Source organism: Terrapene carolina, unplaced genomic scaffold (assembly GCF_002925995.2).
Source record: "Terrapene carolina triunguis isolate 2854851 unplaced genomic scaffold, T_m_triunguis-2.0 Scaffold42, whole genome shotgun sequence".
NCBI lineage: Eukaryota > Metazoa > Chordata > Testudines > Emydidae > Terrapene > Terrapene triunguis.
In genome coordinates, this window is record NW_020664393.1 from 14866679 (window position 1) to 14882797 (window position 16119).

The 16119-nt window shown below is 41.0% G+C and overlaps 1 protein-coding gene across 2 annotated transcripts in view; it reads right to left on the minus strand.

Moving 5' to 3' along the window:
* KLHL32 (kelch like family member 32) overlaps window positions 1–16119 on the minus strand; it is a 142318-nt gene that overhangs the window by 101847 nt on the left and 24352 nt on the right. For both annotated transcript variants that reach the window (XM_029912261.1, XM_026652917.1), the window contains exon 3: window positions 4576–4683. In XM_029912261.1, the coding sequence (XP_029768121.1) occupies window positions 4576–4683 (108 nt within the window). The remainder of the gene's footprint in view (window positions 1–4575; window positions 4684–16119) is intronic.

The window sequence follows — 16119 nt, forward strand, 5'->3', positions numbered from 1 at the left end:
GCACCAGGATCTGGCGTTAGAACGTCCAAGGCACTAGGCCAGAACCCCACCGCTCTACGGTCCCTTCGCCGCTTCTCTGTTCTTAGGCTGGTTTGTTGTGTCTGGAGCCATCCCCTTGCGCCGTCTGTGTTTGCTGCTCTGAGTTCCAGCTCAGATACCTGCAGCTATTTCTCCAGGCGATGGGTCGGCTTCTCAATGGAACAACTGTCCCTCCGCTGCTTTTTCTAGAGTCCCTTTGCTCTCGGACAACTTTTCCCTTCCTGTCGCTGCCCCTGAAGGTGCTGGGCGGACGTTTTGTCCGTACTATTTGCTTTACTTTCACTGCAGCTCACTTCCTCCTCATTTCTTAAGCCCGTTTCTCTTTGCTCACAGCTGGTTTCTGTCACGTTTCATTCGTGCTTTTACTTCTCCTGCAGTTTTCTAACAATTGCTTAGGTACTTAGAAATAACAGGAGTACTTGTGGCACCTTAGAGACTAACAAATTTATTAGAGCATAAGCTTTCGTGGGCTACAACCCACTTCTTCGGATGCATATAAAGAAGTGGGTTGTAGCCCACGAAAGCTTATGCTCTAATAAATTTGTTAGTCTCTAAGGTGCCAAAAGTACTCCTATTTTTTAAACAGTTTCTTGTGCATGGTACCTAACAGTTTAGAGTTGGCGCAGCTTTGGTCTCCACATTTAAAGTAAAACTGACAAATTGGAAAGCACAAAGATGAACAATGTGAGTGACAAAGTTTGTGAGATTAGATTTTAAAAACTGGGCATATTCCGTTTATAAAAGGAGGCGGGGAGGGGGGACAAAGGATCTAATTCTCCATTGAAATCAGGAGTAACATAATTTAAATCAAATTTGTGCTGCTGTAAGAGAGTGAATAATCAAGCCCAACAAAGTCTACTAAAAGATTCCAGTCTAAGGGAATGTCTACACTGGAGCTGTAAATTCTAGCTGAAGGAGACGTACTTGCACTAATTCTGATCTAGTTGGCCCACTAAATATGAAAATGTAGCTGTGGCAGCATGAGGGGCCAGCTTCCCCGAGTATGCCCTATAATCTAGGGCAGGATTGTATTTAGGAACGCTGCTCATCTATTTTTAGCACATTAGCTCAATCAGACCTAGAGCGAGTATATTTCCTCAAAGTGAAATTTACACCTTCCAGACCTAGTGTAGACATACCCTAAGACTTGGAATGTCACATGGTATTTTAAAACTAGTTTTTAAAAAACAAAACAGTAACAAACCCAAGGTAACTGGATTAAAAACTGAATATTCTTAGCAATTAAGGAGCAGACAAAAATGTCTTCCAGTAACTTTCAGAGACAGGAATGTCATTTGCAGAAGCATGGATTAGGAACTTTAATTTATAGGTCAACTACTGAAGGTCACTGGTCTGGGACATAGCTTTTTGTTTTATCATCACCTTTCTACATTCAGAGGGGGTTTGTTTTTATCCTGATAATGTTAGGTGGTATGCATCCTGTTTCCACCAACATTAAATAGATCTTTAGTACCATAAAAAGTCATTTCAGATAGATCAAGGCTCCCAACCTTTTCAGAGTGTGGACCACATCTTAGCAGAGAGACTGTCTCAGGGATCACCTTCTGCTGCGATTAGTGAACTTAACATCTGTGGCATCTACAACAAGTGCTTCCAGGAAGATTTATTATCAGGAAAGTCTTTAGTGTATTTTTTTCCATTTTTTAAATAGGATATAGCAGATGGATATCGTGAAGATTAAAATCATGTGATCAGCCAGCTTTCTGCAGACCACCACCGAGTGCTCTATGGACTATCATTGGCTCAAGCCATCATGACAAAAAGTGATGCAACCACCTTATATAAATTAATCTAGACCATATTTCCATAATTTGCTTATGAGAATGTCATGTGAGACTGTCTCAAAAGCCTTATTAATATCAAGATATATCACATCTACTGGATTTCAATAAAGATTACCTTAAACTCAGATAACTGGTATGAAGGGTTCCCGGGGCGGGGGGGGAGAGGGGAGAGAATCTAAACGATAAAGGAGCTCAGGAGAGCTGATAGTTTCTCAAAGAGTTAATATTAAAGGCACACCAGCAAACTATCCCAATGGGAAGTAAACATAGAATAATCTGAAGCCAATATGGCTTCATTAAAACCTCTTTAATACCTGAAAAATCTAAAAGGAATCCTACAAAAAGTGGAAACAGAGACTAATTGCTAATACAAATGAATAGCACAAGTATGAGGGATAAACTTACAAAGGCTAAGACACAAAATGAGTTACACCTAGCAAAGGGATATAAAAGCCAATAAGAAGAGGTTCTATAAATACATCTGAGCCTGCTCAAGCCCCACTGTCCTGGGTGGGAGGACCAAATCCGGAGCCTCACTGCTCTGGGCAGAAGGGCCAAAGCTGACGCTCAAGGGCTTCAGACCCAGGCAAGGGGCCTGCAACCTGAGCCCTGCCACCCAGGGCTGAAGCCCTCGGGCTTCGGCCCTGGGCAGTGGGGCTCGGGCTTCAGCCCTGAGCCCCAGCAAGTCTAAGCCAGCCATGGCCACCCCATTTGGAGTCCCAACCTACAGTTTGAGAACCACTGGGTTAGACAAAAACCTGTCAGAATGGTCTAGGCATAGTTGGTCCTGCCTCAGTGCAGGGGGCTAAACTAGATGACCTCTTGAGATCCCTTCTAACCCTACATTTTTGGGATTCTAGGATTTCAGAACTACTAGGATAAAGAGATTTTTCTGTTTTATATGGATTCATAGATTCTTAGATTCTAGGACTGGAAGGGACCTCGAGAGGTCATCGAGTCGATCCCCTGCCCTCATGGCAGGACCAAATACTGTCTAGACCATCCCGGATAGACATTTATCTAACCTACTCTTAAAGATCTCCAGAGATGGAGATTCCACAACCTCCCTAGGCAGTTTATTCCAGTGTTTAACCACCCTGACAGTTAGGAACTTTTTCCTAATGTCCAACCTAAACCTCCCTTGCTGCAGTTTAAGCCCATTGCTTCTTGTTCTATCCTTAGAGGCTAAGGTGAACAAGTTTTCTCCCTCCTCCTTATGACACCCTTTTAGATACCTGAAAACTGCTATCATGTCCCCTCTCAGTCTTCTCTTTTCCAAACTAAACAAACCCAATTCTTTCAGCCTTCCTTCATAGGTCATGTTCTCAAGACCTTTAATCATTCTTGTTGCTCTTCTCTGGACCCTCTCCAATTTCTCCACATCTTTCTTGAAATGCGGTGCCCAGAAATGGACACAATACTCCAGTTGAGGCCTAACCAGCGCAGAGTAGAGCGGAAGAATGACTTCTCGTGTCTTGCTCACAACACACCTGTTAATGCATCCCAGAATCATGTTTGCTTTTTTTTGCAACAGCATCACACTGTTGACTCATATTTAGCTTGTGGTCCACTATAACCCCTAGATCCCTTTCTGCTGTACTCCTTCCTAGACAGTCTCTTCCCATTCTGTATGTGTGAAACTGATTGTTCCTTCCTAAGTGGAGCACTTTGCATTTGTCTTTGTTAAACTTCATCCTGTTTACCTCAGACCATTTCTCCAATTTGTCCAGATCATTTTGAATTATGACCCTATCCTCCAAAGCAGTTGCAATCCATCCCAGTTTGGTATCATCTGCAAACTTAATAAGTGTACTTTCTATGCCGATATCTAAGTTGTTGATGAAGATATTGAACAGAGCCAGTCCCAAAACCGACCCCTGCGGAACCCCACTTGTTATACCTTTCCAGCAGGATTGGGAACCATTAATAACTACTCTCTGAGTATGGTTATCCAGCCAGTTATGCACCCACCTTATAGTAGCCCCATCTAAGTTGTATTTGCCTAGTTTATTGATATGAATATCATGCGAGACCGTATCAAATGCCTTACTAAAGTCTAGGTATACCACATCCACCGCTTCTCCCTTATCCATAAGACTCGTTATCCTATCAAAGAAAGCTATCAGATTGGTTTGACATGATTTGTTCTTTACAAATCCATGCTGGCTATTCCCTTCCACCTTACCACCTTCCAAGTGTTTGCACATGATTTCCTTAATTACTTGCTCCATTATCTTCCCTGGCACAGAAGTTAAACTAACTGGTCTGTAGTCTCCTGGGTTGTTTTTATTTCTCTTTTTACAGATGGGCACTATATTTGCTCTTTTCCAGTCTTCTGGAATCTCTCCTGTCTCCCAAGATTTTCCAAAGATAATAGCTAGAGGCTCAGATACCTCCTCTATTAGCTCCTTGAGTATTCTAGGATGCATTTCATCAGGCCCTGGTGACTTGCAGGCATCTAACTTTGCTAAGTGATTTTTAACTTGTTCTTTATTTATCTTCTAAACTTACCCCATTCCCATTAGCATTCCAGAAAATAATATCCACTCCAAAGTAAAGTCCATTAATTTTTGTATTGACATGCCCAAACACTTCATACTTTGCAAGTGCGGAAGATTAATAATATCAAATTTAAAACTTGTATAGCTGACACTTAGCATTAGTTTCTATAGTAGCAAGAATGATTTTATTTTTTGATTTGTGTGTTTGAATTTGAAGAATTGTACAATACCTGTCCAGTGTATGCAAAGTCCAGGGCCTGCTTTAAACCTAGGCTTGTGACACCATGCAAATTCACTTCATCAGCTCCACTCTCAACCATACAGAGACTGAACATTGCCTAAGAAGAGAAAAGAAACAAACATTTGCAGACATTAAAAATGAGATCGAGGGAGAAACATGAGAAGTTTCAGATGAACACTGTTGATTTTTGCTACCTAACCACCCCTTGCTATTCTCCAGGTAAAACACCTCCATAGCACCATGACTAGTATTGAGGTGCCAGGGCTCAAGCAATTTTTTTACATTTATAACTGATGCAGCAAGCCCAGATGTGCCAGAGCTATGAACTGCCAAGCCTAGAGGTGCCGGGGCTCAGCCCTGGCATAAATTAAGCACTGATAAGATCTATACCAAGTTTTCATTATTACGGTTTCCTTTGACTCCCCCTCAATAAGTAGGTTAGCAACTGAGCTGTTTCACTGATAAAGAAGTGCAAAGACATATCCCTGAAGAGGAAAACTGCAACTAATCCAACAAGATCCAATTCTGAAAGCTTTACACTGAGTAATACTTTACTATGCAAGTAATTCCACTAAAACCAATGGGACCACTCACATAGTATGGTACTATTCAGTGTAAGTGGGCAACTTGGACCCTGAAAAATCATTCTAATCAAAAACCACTAGAACAGTAAATTAGACTTGTAGGTCTATAAAATATTTAAAGATTTAAAAAGGGCAAGGTAAACCCTCCATGGTTATTTGAAGAAGTAAATTAGTGTATTAAGACAGTTAAAGCATCTTTTTAAGAAGTGGTAATCCTACCCAAATAGCACAAAAGAATGCCAGGAAATTAGAAATAAAAAAGGCAAAGAGGTAACATGAAGAACAGTCATCTACCGTTATTAAGGTACACAAAATATTAAAGTACATTAAGAGCAAGGCCACATATGTATGGATGCAGACCTGTTAGGCCCCATTTTTACGCTCCCCAGAAAATGGAATGAGTCAATAAACTCAGTCATTTGTCAATAGTGACAAACTTAAGGCAAATAAAAAGAAATACTTCACAAAGTTTGTAGCTGGCTGCTGGACAGTACTGCATAATTGACCAGGGCACATGATCTTGGTTTCCTTTCTCTCCCACCTTCCTCCAAGGCATAGTATGCTGACTGAGGAAGGATGCTAGACTTGACAGGCCAAACTTGCATGGCCTATTTGGTTTAAGATCATTCTCTCCCAACATGATTTGGTACTTAAGATCTAAAAACTGAAAATGAGCTCATCAGAGTTCATTTTTAATATTTGCACAGAATGTCATTGAGTTGTAGACAGTGTCAATCCCTTCCCTTAAAACAATGTGAACTTCCTCTTAAATTAGAAACTGAAATTTGCTGTTTCAAAATTATTTTCCTCCCTTAAGGGTGGGGTTTCCTTCCCCACTTTATGAATACTTTCAAGCTTCCAAAGACACTAAGAACAGACATTTCAAATGTTGTGATAATTAATAAAATATTTTTATTAGGCCTAGTTCTACCTTCAGATACATATGTCTAAATCTCATTAACTTTGGCATGTACATATATGAGGGCAACAATTAGCCCTTGCGTAACACATTATTTGCTCCAACTCATACTATCTTCCCTTCCCCAAGCCTGATCCATGTAACCTGTCTTTATTCATGTCCATCAATGGCTATTAGCCAAGATTCAAGAAGCTGGGAGGGGAAGATGGGTGGATCACTCCAACTGCCCCATTCTGTACATTCCTCCTGAAGTTCTGTTACTGGCCACTGTTGGAGGCAAGATACTGGGCTAGGTGGACCACTGGTCTTACTCCAGTATGGCAGTTCTTATGTTTATGCAGCACCATTTTGGATTGTCAAATAAACTGCAATCTGCCTTGTACTGGCTATTTGAGTGGTGTGGCTAGGGATGTGACTGAAGCCACAGACCACTAATTGAGTGTTGAAGCAGAAACATTCACTTATCAGCTACTGCAGAGAGCCACCCAGGCCCACACCTTCTCTTTGAGATGGACTCCAAGGGTGAAATCCTGATCCTATTGAAATCAATGGCAAAACTCGAGCTGATTTCCAGGTTGCATGTGTCAATCATATATGACAGTGGGAGTGACATGATGGGAGGCACCTGGTGTGGAGGGTGAGCTCTTCTTGTCTGAGTGACAGCCAAGAAGTTATTGAAGAGGTCGAGGAGCTCCTGAGCCTACCATCCTAGCTAACATCTCCCCATAAGTAGCCTCAAGACCCTCACATCCCCAAAAAATCAGCCTTTTTTTAGGGCTCATACTGAGTTCTCCTATAGTCTCTCTCCCTTCCACATGCTGCTGAGCAGGGATCATTGCAATCCAAATGCTAGTGTAGCTAGTGAGAGAAAAACACTAGGGCAAGATTCAGAGGGGCCAATCATGGGGCTACATGAATTTCCCACCCCCATCAGTGGGTCTGCAGGTCCCAACTCTATAGCCCCTTATATCACTACTAAAGTCAATGGAAGACGCAAGAGCTCAGCACCTCTAAAATCTGGTGCATGGTATCTCAGTTGGGACTGAGGAGTTTCAGTACAAAAACTGAAGCACCCAAAAATGTGTGTCCACTTCCAAAAGCATTGTTCTGATTGCCACTGAAATGAACTGTTCTGAAATGAATTTGTTGCCTGGCAGTGATCCAATTTAAGCAAACATGCCATTTATCAAGGTACTTGTTCTGCTCTTCTGCAATTTGTATTTCAATTGAAATTTTATCAAGGTTTTCCCTAACTGGCAGTATAATAGAATATGTGTTAAACTAGGTATCACATTAACACAGTAAGAAATAGTCATTCTAAGTTTACCCAACTGAAAAGAAATCAGAACTGAAAAATTCAATGACTTGTCCAGCTCAGTAAAAACTGTAGTTTATTAATTACCACGCATGTCACCCAAAATACCAGTTGTCATTTATTTGTATATAGTATGCCAGGATGGCTATTTCATTCTGGCTTTCAACAATATTTCTCACCCTTGAGCTGGTTATAGCTACAACCTTCTTCCTTGCATTAATCACATAACACATTATGAATCCTCTCCCTCCAATGTGCTCTGTTCAGTGCCATGTTCTCTATCACATCACATGCTGGCATGTCTTCATTTATGACATCCCACCACTTCTCTGCTTGGCCTGTCTTTTTCCTTCGGTCTGATCTGTTGGACTCTCTTACCTACGGTGTTGTCAGAACTGAACTTTATAGCTACAATATGTAATATTGAAATATGTAGCTCACCTGGCTAGCTGCAGATCTCTTGCCGCCCCCCCCCCCCCCAACTGAGTTACTGTAAACATGAAAACTAGAAAGGTAGCAGTTTCCAAACATATGAACTGCAAACCTGTTTGTAGGGAGTGATTTCACACAGCATGAAAAGCACTCTAACCAAAATGATGAAAAGCATTCTGTAATGGGGTGTAGGATGCCATGTAGTGAAGTCATTTTAAATGGCAGTCCATAACCTGTGGAATATAGCAAATGACTCAGAATAACCATCACTCCTTTCGGAAATAATTGCACTGAGCTGTGTGGTGCCCCACATCAGATCTCTAAATAAAGTACGTTGAACTGGTAATTTATAAATACCCTGTCATTCAAAAGCAGTGGGTTTTGTTATGCACAAAATATGATTATTAAGTTTTATTTTCTTCAGTCAGAAAGCAAACACCAATTAGATCCTATCCTACAATTGTCAGAAGACATTAGAAGATAATTTCAACAGAACAAACTTATCTCCTTACTGTTTTATCCTAATTATTCTCAGACCTTGTCTGAATCGTAAACCACTTATTTTTTTCTTAAATTTAGGGCCTTAGTTGGTGAATCTAATAAAAAATTAGGAAAAAAAAAAGATTAACACCAACTGCTGCTCGCAAATGCCAGGGCTAGCGGGGTTCTGATGTTATTTTGCTAAACTTCTGCACTTCAAAGAAAGAATTCACATTCCAAACACTACACCACATCCAAGTATTTACATTTTCATATATTCAAATGATATACATGTCATTAGATTTAATTAAAACATATTGATGATACAGAATTTAAACTAAAGCACAGTTACAGAGCTTATTCTGCCTCAGTGCAAGCAGGAAAAGAGTGCTATTCAAAATTGGTTATGCATGTGCAAATCCACATTATTGCTAATGATATGGTGGAAAACGATTTGTGCATCAACTATTATTTATTATAAAGTGCAAATTACCGTTCTAGCACCAGGCATTGTCGCAGTGCTGACTACCTGTTTACTTAGTATGAAGTGTGGAACAGAAAAGTAACAGCAACAATATGGAACTCATTTAAGATATGCAGAGCTAGATCTTCACCCATTGTAGTCGGCATAGCTGCACTGGCTTTGATGTAACTATGCTGGTTTATTCCAGCGGAGGGTCTGGCCTGAAGTTGGAAGGAAGTTTCCAGAAGTTCCCTATTATTATTAAATTATATTTCAAAGCTCAGAAACACCAGTGCAAACACTTTAACAAACTATTCTGAAGTTACATAAAGGATATATTGTTGTATTGGCAAAAAAGCAGCAATTATTTATACCAGATACAATTTACTTGGCTGATTATCTGTACTTTCTTTCCTACTAGGGCCAAATCCTGGTCTCACTAAAAATCAATGGCAAAACTCCCATTGACTTTGATGAGAAAAGGATTTTGCTCTAATTACAGATATTTCGTATTGGGGGGGGGGCAGAACCTATTTCCCCACAGCCCATATTCCCCCTCTACTTAAGCTCACTACAGAGTCAATATCACATCATAGTGTGTTGCCAGTGACTACACTGTTTCAAATATAGCAATATAATATAAGAGCTTGTTGCTGTTGTCAAAAGAGAAAACAAGATTGCATGAGGAATGCAAGGTTGCATAAAGAATAGTATGGTAAATATTCTCCATATTATTATATGCCTTTATCTAAAACAATGGTGCAGCCTCCTCTAGAATACTGTGTGCAGTGCTGATCATCCCCATCTCAAAAAGGAGATCACAGCACTAGAGGGGGTTCAGGGAAGGGTGACAATTATGATTGGGGCAGGGAAAAATTCTCATCTGAAGAGAGATTGAAACAATCCGGATTGTTTACCTTAGAGAGGAGATGAAAAAGAAAGGACGCGATAACAGTATGTAAAATAATAAATGGTCTGGAGAAGGTACATAGGAAACTTCTGTTCTCCCTGTCTCCTAACACAAAAACAAGGGAACATTCAATGCAATTAAAAAGATGGCAAATTCAAAAGCTGATGCAAGGAAATACTTTTTCATGCAATGAACCACTGAACTGTGGAACTCACTGTGATAAGATGCTGTTGAGGCCAATAAGAGTCAGAAAGGGATTTTACAAGATGTGACACCCTGTACCCCATGTTCACCATTTGTATATGGTTATGGTATGTTGTTTTTTTTTTTTTTTTTTTTTTTTACTAAGTATGCCTTGTGAGGTATCATTTGAAAAGCCATAATCTGTTGAGCATCATTATCCTGTTAAAATGTGTGTACCAATATTGTATATGGAGTTAAAAGATTTTGCTATATGTTTGTTACTGAAACATGTTGTAATTCTGGGGAACATTCACAGACTAGCTCCCCAGTGTCAACAAAGGACTGACCACAGTTAGAAAACTATTAACTACTGAGGCAACCATTCACTGTCAGAGGGTACTTCAAATCAAAGATTTGAATATCATCCCTCACATACACAGAAGGTATGAACAAGAAATATACAATTCACGTGGAAGATACTTCGAATCTCAAGTAGGCCACACACTGATTGTCTGTGCCCCTGCAGGGGGTAATCCTCAAACAGAGGAGGAGGATATAAAAATAAGAGACAATGGCTTCCCCATTATCTCTCCTCCCCCACCTCTACTCAGGGAGCAAGATAGTTCAATGATGTTTCTTTGTTTGGAAGACTGGGGGGAGTGGTCGTAACACGGACTGCTGTAAGCTTTTGGGTGAGAGAAACCTTTTTGCTTTCTAATCTTATTTAGCTTGCTAAAGTTTAGGAATTAGATTGTGGTTTTATTCTTTATTTCTTTGGTAACTAATTTTGTCTTTTATGCCTTAAACACTTATAGTCACTTAAAATCTATCTTTCTTTAGTTAAGAAACTTGTTTAATTATTTATCAAATCCAGCATGGTTTTGGTTGAAATGTCTGGGGAATCTCTACTCAGGTTAACAAAAGCTGTTGCATAATCATTACCCTTTGATGGAATGACTTTAATGAGTTTACACTGTTGGGGGTGGCATAAACAGTATAAGATGTACATTTCTGCGGTGAAAGGCTGGAACTGAGGAATATGCTAGTGTTGCCCTGTATCTGTTTCATGAGTGGCTGGGAGAGCATTCATGTAACTTTGCTGTGTGAGCAGAGCCTGGAGAGGCTGCTTTTCACAAGCAGAGCAGTGTAAGAGACACCCTGGTCTGGAGAATTAAGGTGACAGCAGTTCAGTGGTCCCCCAGATTGTACCCTGGGAATGTCATACAGGGATTCTAGATAACAAGAATATCCAGAGTTATAACAGCCAATGCTAATATACATGATGGAAGTGGTTTAATATCTCATCTTTCAGGGCTGTAGTCAGTCTCCAACTACTAGGATTGGGGCATTCTTTGCACCTTCCTCTGAAGCTCCTGGTGCTGGTCACTGTCAGATGCAGGATGCTAGACTAGATGGACAACTTGCCTGATGCAGTGCAACAATTCCTATGTTCTTTAAATAAAAGTATCTGAAATGATTATTAGAAATACTGTCGCAAAAAAGACATGAAAAATAAGTACAGCTAAAGAAGCTTAAATTTTTTGGCTGAAGTCCCTTCCCCAGACTCAAAACAAATTATAGTATAAACAGACTATGTATATTGATCTACGTGGTATTAGAGGTGTAGGGAATAGTAATCATCATCTGACTCACAGGCAGGGGCAGAACAGTTTCAGAGCCACACCATGGCTGCGACTTCAGCCCTGGATTGGAATAAGGAGTGTGTTCCATGCATCCTATGTGTAGGGGTTCATTGCCACTGGGTCAACATAAATATGGACCGCGTAGAAATATTAACAAGCGGCCTCCAGCTCACCTTCAGACCCTCAACCCTCTATGCAGAACTGGTACAGATCCCAGATCTGCTGAGCTTTAGAGCCAGAGTCTTATACCACTCATTACAGTAGTATCTGAGTGTCTTCTAGTAGTGCATTAAACAGTATGACTGACATCTGTCACATGTGTTTTATTCTCTCTCATACTCTCTCCAGGGTGAGAACTGTGTGTACAGTGGAGTGTTTTGGTTTGGTGCTGCTTTCGTTTTACCTTTTAAAAGCTACATGCTGTTGTTTATCTTGGAGAAGGCAAGGTCAAAGAAGTACTCCTTGCATTTGGTGCAGAAGGTGATGAGGTTTGTGATGGTCCTTAGTTCCTGTGGGAATCCCTTCAACAGGGATGGACTGGCCCCAAGAAAGTGGTCTCCTGCCCAGAAGAGCTTTATCCTGTAAATCCTTCCATGGTGCTTTCATCCATCAACAAATTTCACACTCAGCCTAATATGATTGAAAGGTTAACCCAGCATGAAATCCCCTCTCAAAGACCCATACAAGCAAGGGAGTTCAGAATTCCAGTTGAAATTCAGTGCAGATGCTCAGTCCTTAATTCATGCTACTGTGCCTGAATATTATAGTAGATACAGTATGCACATATGGATCATAATATTCTGTTTTGAAACTTTTGCAATACTTAGGGAGTGAGTTAAGCATGAACTGTCAAAATCAGATTTCAGCTGCACCTCTGAATTGTTCGGTTTTGTGAGATTAAGTAAATCTATCAATACTGTTTTTATGTAGTGCTAGTATCTCAGTTTATTTTCCCCATAGTACAGTTAAAGGGGGGGGGGGGGACATCTCAGCTGGATGCACAGTAACAGAAAGGATATAAACTAAATACTAAATATTTAGACAATTGTCAAAATCTGCCTTAAATTTACTCAGCTCATAGTCAACTGTATCATATTTGATTTGAATATATGTATACAAAGTCTTTTAAAAAAGTGAATGAAGTTTAAAGTAAATCTATAAAATCATTGATCAGACTTTGCTTGCACAAAAAATATTGGAGAATGCCCCTCTCTTCCACCTAAATGAGGCTTTTGTGGACCCAGCTGTCCTCTCAGTTTAATCTTTTCAGTCGCTGTTCTGCTACCCCCCCCCTTCCACTCAGTCAATGAGAGTATTAATAATGCATAAAATTAGGTATTTGTTTGTCTTTGCTGAGCAGGGTCATAGTTTGTTTACCCAAACAAAAAATAAATCCTGAATGAAAAGAAAATATCATCCAGTGGCCAGAATGTGGAAAGAGAGAAAAAAATCCAGTTATTAACAGGGCTGGCTCCAGCTTTTTTGCCGCCCCAAGAGGCGAAGTGGGGGGGAAAAAAAAGCCGCGATTGGCGGCACTTCAGTGGCAGCTCTACCGCACCACTTCATTCTTCGGCGGCAATTCGGCAGCCAGTCCTTCCCTCCGAGAGGGACAGAGGGACCCGCCGCCGAATTGCCACCGAATACCCAGACGTGCTGTGCTGGTGCCTGGAGCCAGCCCTGGTTATTAAACATGTCTTCATTCACAAATGGTTTCACCAGAGATCAGAGCATTTTTAGCAGCTATGTGCCTCACCAGCCATTTTTGATGCCCCACCTTTGTTACTATTCAAAGGAAGTCAGCAATCTGCTTACAGATATTATCCTGTTCCAGATAAGACATACCTATTTAGGAAATACAGCTAGGAGACAACTGCCCTGTGAACTATTTTTATTGACGGAAATTTGTATAGCAAAGCTCTCTTTCAGCATACTGACTTGAGAGGGTGACAGTAAAATATTATTGAAAAGTTTGAAATACTGCACAGCAAAACTCAAGTGCAAGATAAACATTTTTCCAACTTGTCTGGATTTGCAGTAACTTCCCCCTCCCACCCATAATATGTTATACATCTGCTTTCACACTAACAATGAAAATTCATACTATCCAAGTGTCTCATTCACTTTTTACAGGCTTGTTGGTACCTACTTAAAAAACAGATAAAATTGCATCTGCTCTAAAAAGAGCACAGAAAAATCCATCCTCCCTTCTTTCTCAATTTGAGCTCTGAATTTAACCTGATATGGAATAGGGAACGGGAAAGAGAAAATGATTATTTTCAAATAGGAAAAAGAAAGAAAGGACATAATCCTTCTGATAAGCATACTCTCGATAGCCATTTTAAATAATTCTATTTGAGAGTAGCAAACTTCACACTTTTCTACAAATGCAAATTTTCTTCACGAAAATGTATTGCAAAAGCTTTTATGCCAGCAGAGGAATCTGAAATAAAGCAGTGAACAGGATTTTTGATTCATCTAGTATAGTTCTCTCAAGAACTACACTGAATTTTAAGAGCAGTCTAAAAACACGAGAGTCCACTCCTGGGGGGGAACCACTTAGATGTATCAGCACAATAATTATATTTCCATTACACTTTTTCCTGTTCTTAAAGTATCGGCTACAATTAAGTGTTCTGTGTTGAAGACTGAGATTAGAAAAATTGTTAAAAGAAAGTTTAGTCTGATAATTTTGATTAAATAATTTACAGTAATTCAGTCAGTTTTCAATGGTTCTTTCCTGTTAGCTGCCATTTATTATTTGTTTACGTTCACAAAACGATGTAGTTAAGGAGGAATAAATTATAGCAACTTTTAAAAAAAAATTGCCTTATGAAATCCTTAGATCTGTACATACATATCAGTATAATACTGTTAGAAGAGAATAATGCTCAGCGATTATGTCCAAAGAACTGTAAAAACAATGGCTAATTAAACATACACCTCATCTATGTATGTAGAGACTGTCTAATCCCCATTTTGCAGATTGAGAAACTCATGGGTTGCAGGTGTAAGAGGCCAGGGGAGGCTAAGCCTCCCAAAAGAGAATGTGACGCATCTCCCTCTGGAGGCATGCCAGTCTGCCGCCTTTGGAGCGCCGCCGCTGAAAGAGTGCCCGGGCAGTAGCCCCAACTATGTTGCACCCCAAAGCCCCATTCCCATTCATCCTTTTTCCTGTGTCCCCACCCATGCTACTCCTCTTCCTGCCCCACCTCTTCCCCCCTGAGGTCCTGCCCTCACGCTGCTTCCTCACACGACCCCCCACCACCTGCCACTTGTGCCTCTTCACACACTCCTCCCCAAGACCCCCCCCAACCCGCTGAGAAGTTGTTGGCTGACAGACTGGGGGGGAGGGGGAAGAGGCGCAAGCGGGGGGGGCCAAGAAGAGTGGGTGGAGGGTCTCGGGGGGGGTTGAGAGGAGTGGGCGGCGGAGGACTCGGGGGGGAGGCGAGTGGAAGCAAGCCTCAGGGCAGAGCAGGGGGTGGGGCCCCGGTCTGGGAGCCAGTGGCCCCCTCCAGTTCTAGGAAGCTTCCGGGGCTCATGCCCAGCCTCCCCAAATGCAGGAGTCACAAGCCGCCCATGGAGAAACTGAAGTACAAAAGGGATAAAAGCCTCACTTTTCAGAGGTCTTCCATAATTGTGGTTCTCAGTTTCTGGGTGCACAAACTAAGGTATTTTCAAAGGTCGTGAGCTCCTACAATTGCTGTTGACTCCACTGGGAGTGGTGGGTACCCAGCACCTCTGAAAATCAAGCCCAAAATATCAGAAGTTGCCACAATCAAACCATAGGTGCCACCTAAATGTTGATGCATTCAAAATTAGTAGACACTTAAAAATTTGACCCCAAGCAACTTGACCAACCTAGGGCTGGTGATTAGTACACAGCATAACACATGCAGATGTAGTGTGCAGCTTCCTTTGTCTGCCCTTCCAGGAGCCTCAGCACTCCAGCCAAACAGATCTTCGCACATCAGCCTTCCCCCTCCCCCCCCCCCCAAGTACAGAATAGAAAGTAAGATCAGAGCTTAGAATTGTATATAGAACTGTACAAGGGTGATGAGGAGCAGAGGTATCACACTGATGGATCGGATATAAGAACCTACATACAGCAGAACGTCCATCTGGACAGACATTAGGCCTAATTTTCCAGTGCCTTACCTTATGTAGCAACTTACAAATATACAAGGTAAGCACAAAATGGATGTAAATGCTACCAAATCAGAAAAGTAATGTTTAGCAACACTTTGCATAGGTATAAGCCACTACATGAGATACAAAGCAGTGGAAAATTTGGCCCATTGATTTGATCAATGCAGCAAACAGAAGGCAGCTTCTGCAACCACATTTAACAGACTCTTTCAAAATGTGCAGGTTTAAAAACAGAGTCCAGGGAAGAAGAAACAAGAAATCAATGTCCAAGTGCCCAGAAGATGCAATTTCATTCACTGCCATAAGTGATGGGATGCCACATTCCTGTCTGCCTTGGAATTACTTTTCCGCACATTCATTCAAAAGAATCAAAGCAGCAGATGTCCAATGTCTGTGATAATATCAGGTTCATCCCTGTTTGTATACATTATTCTCTCAGCTGTGTCTTGCATATCAGA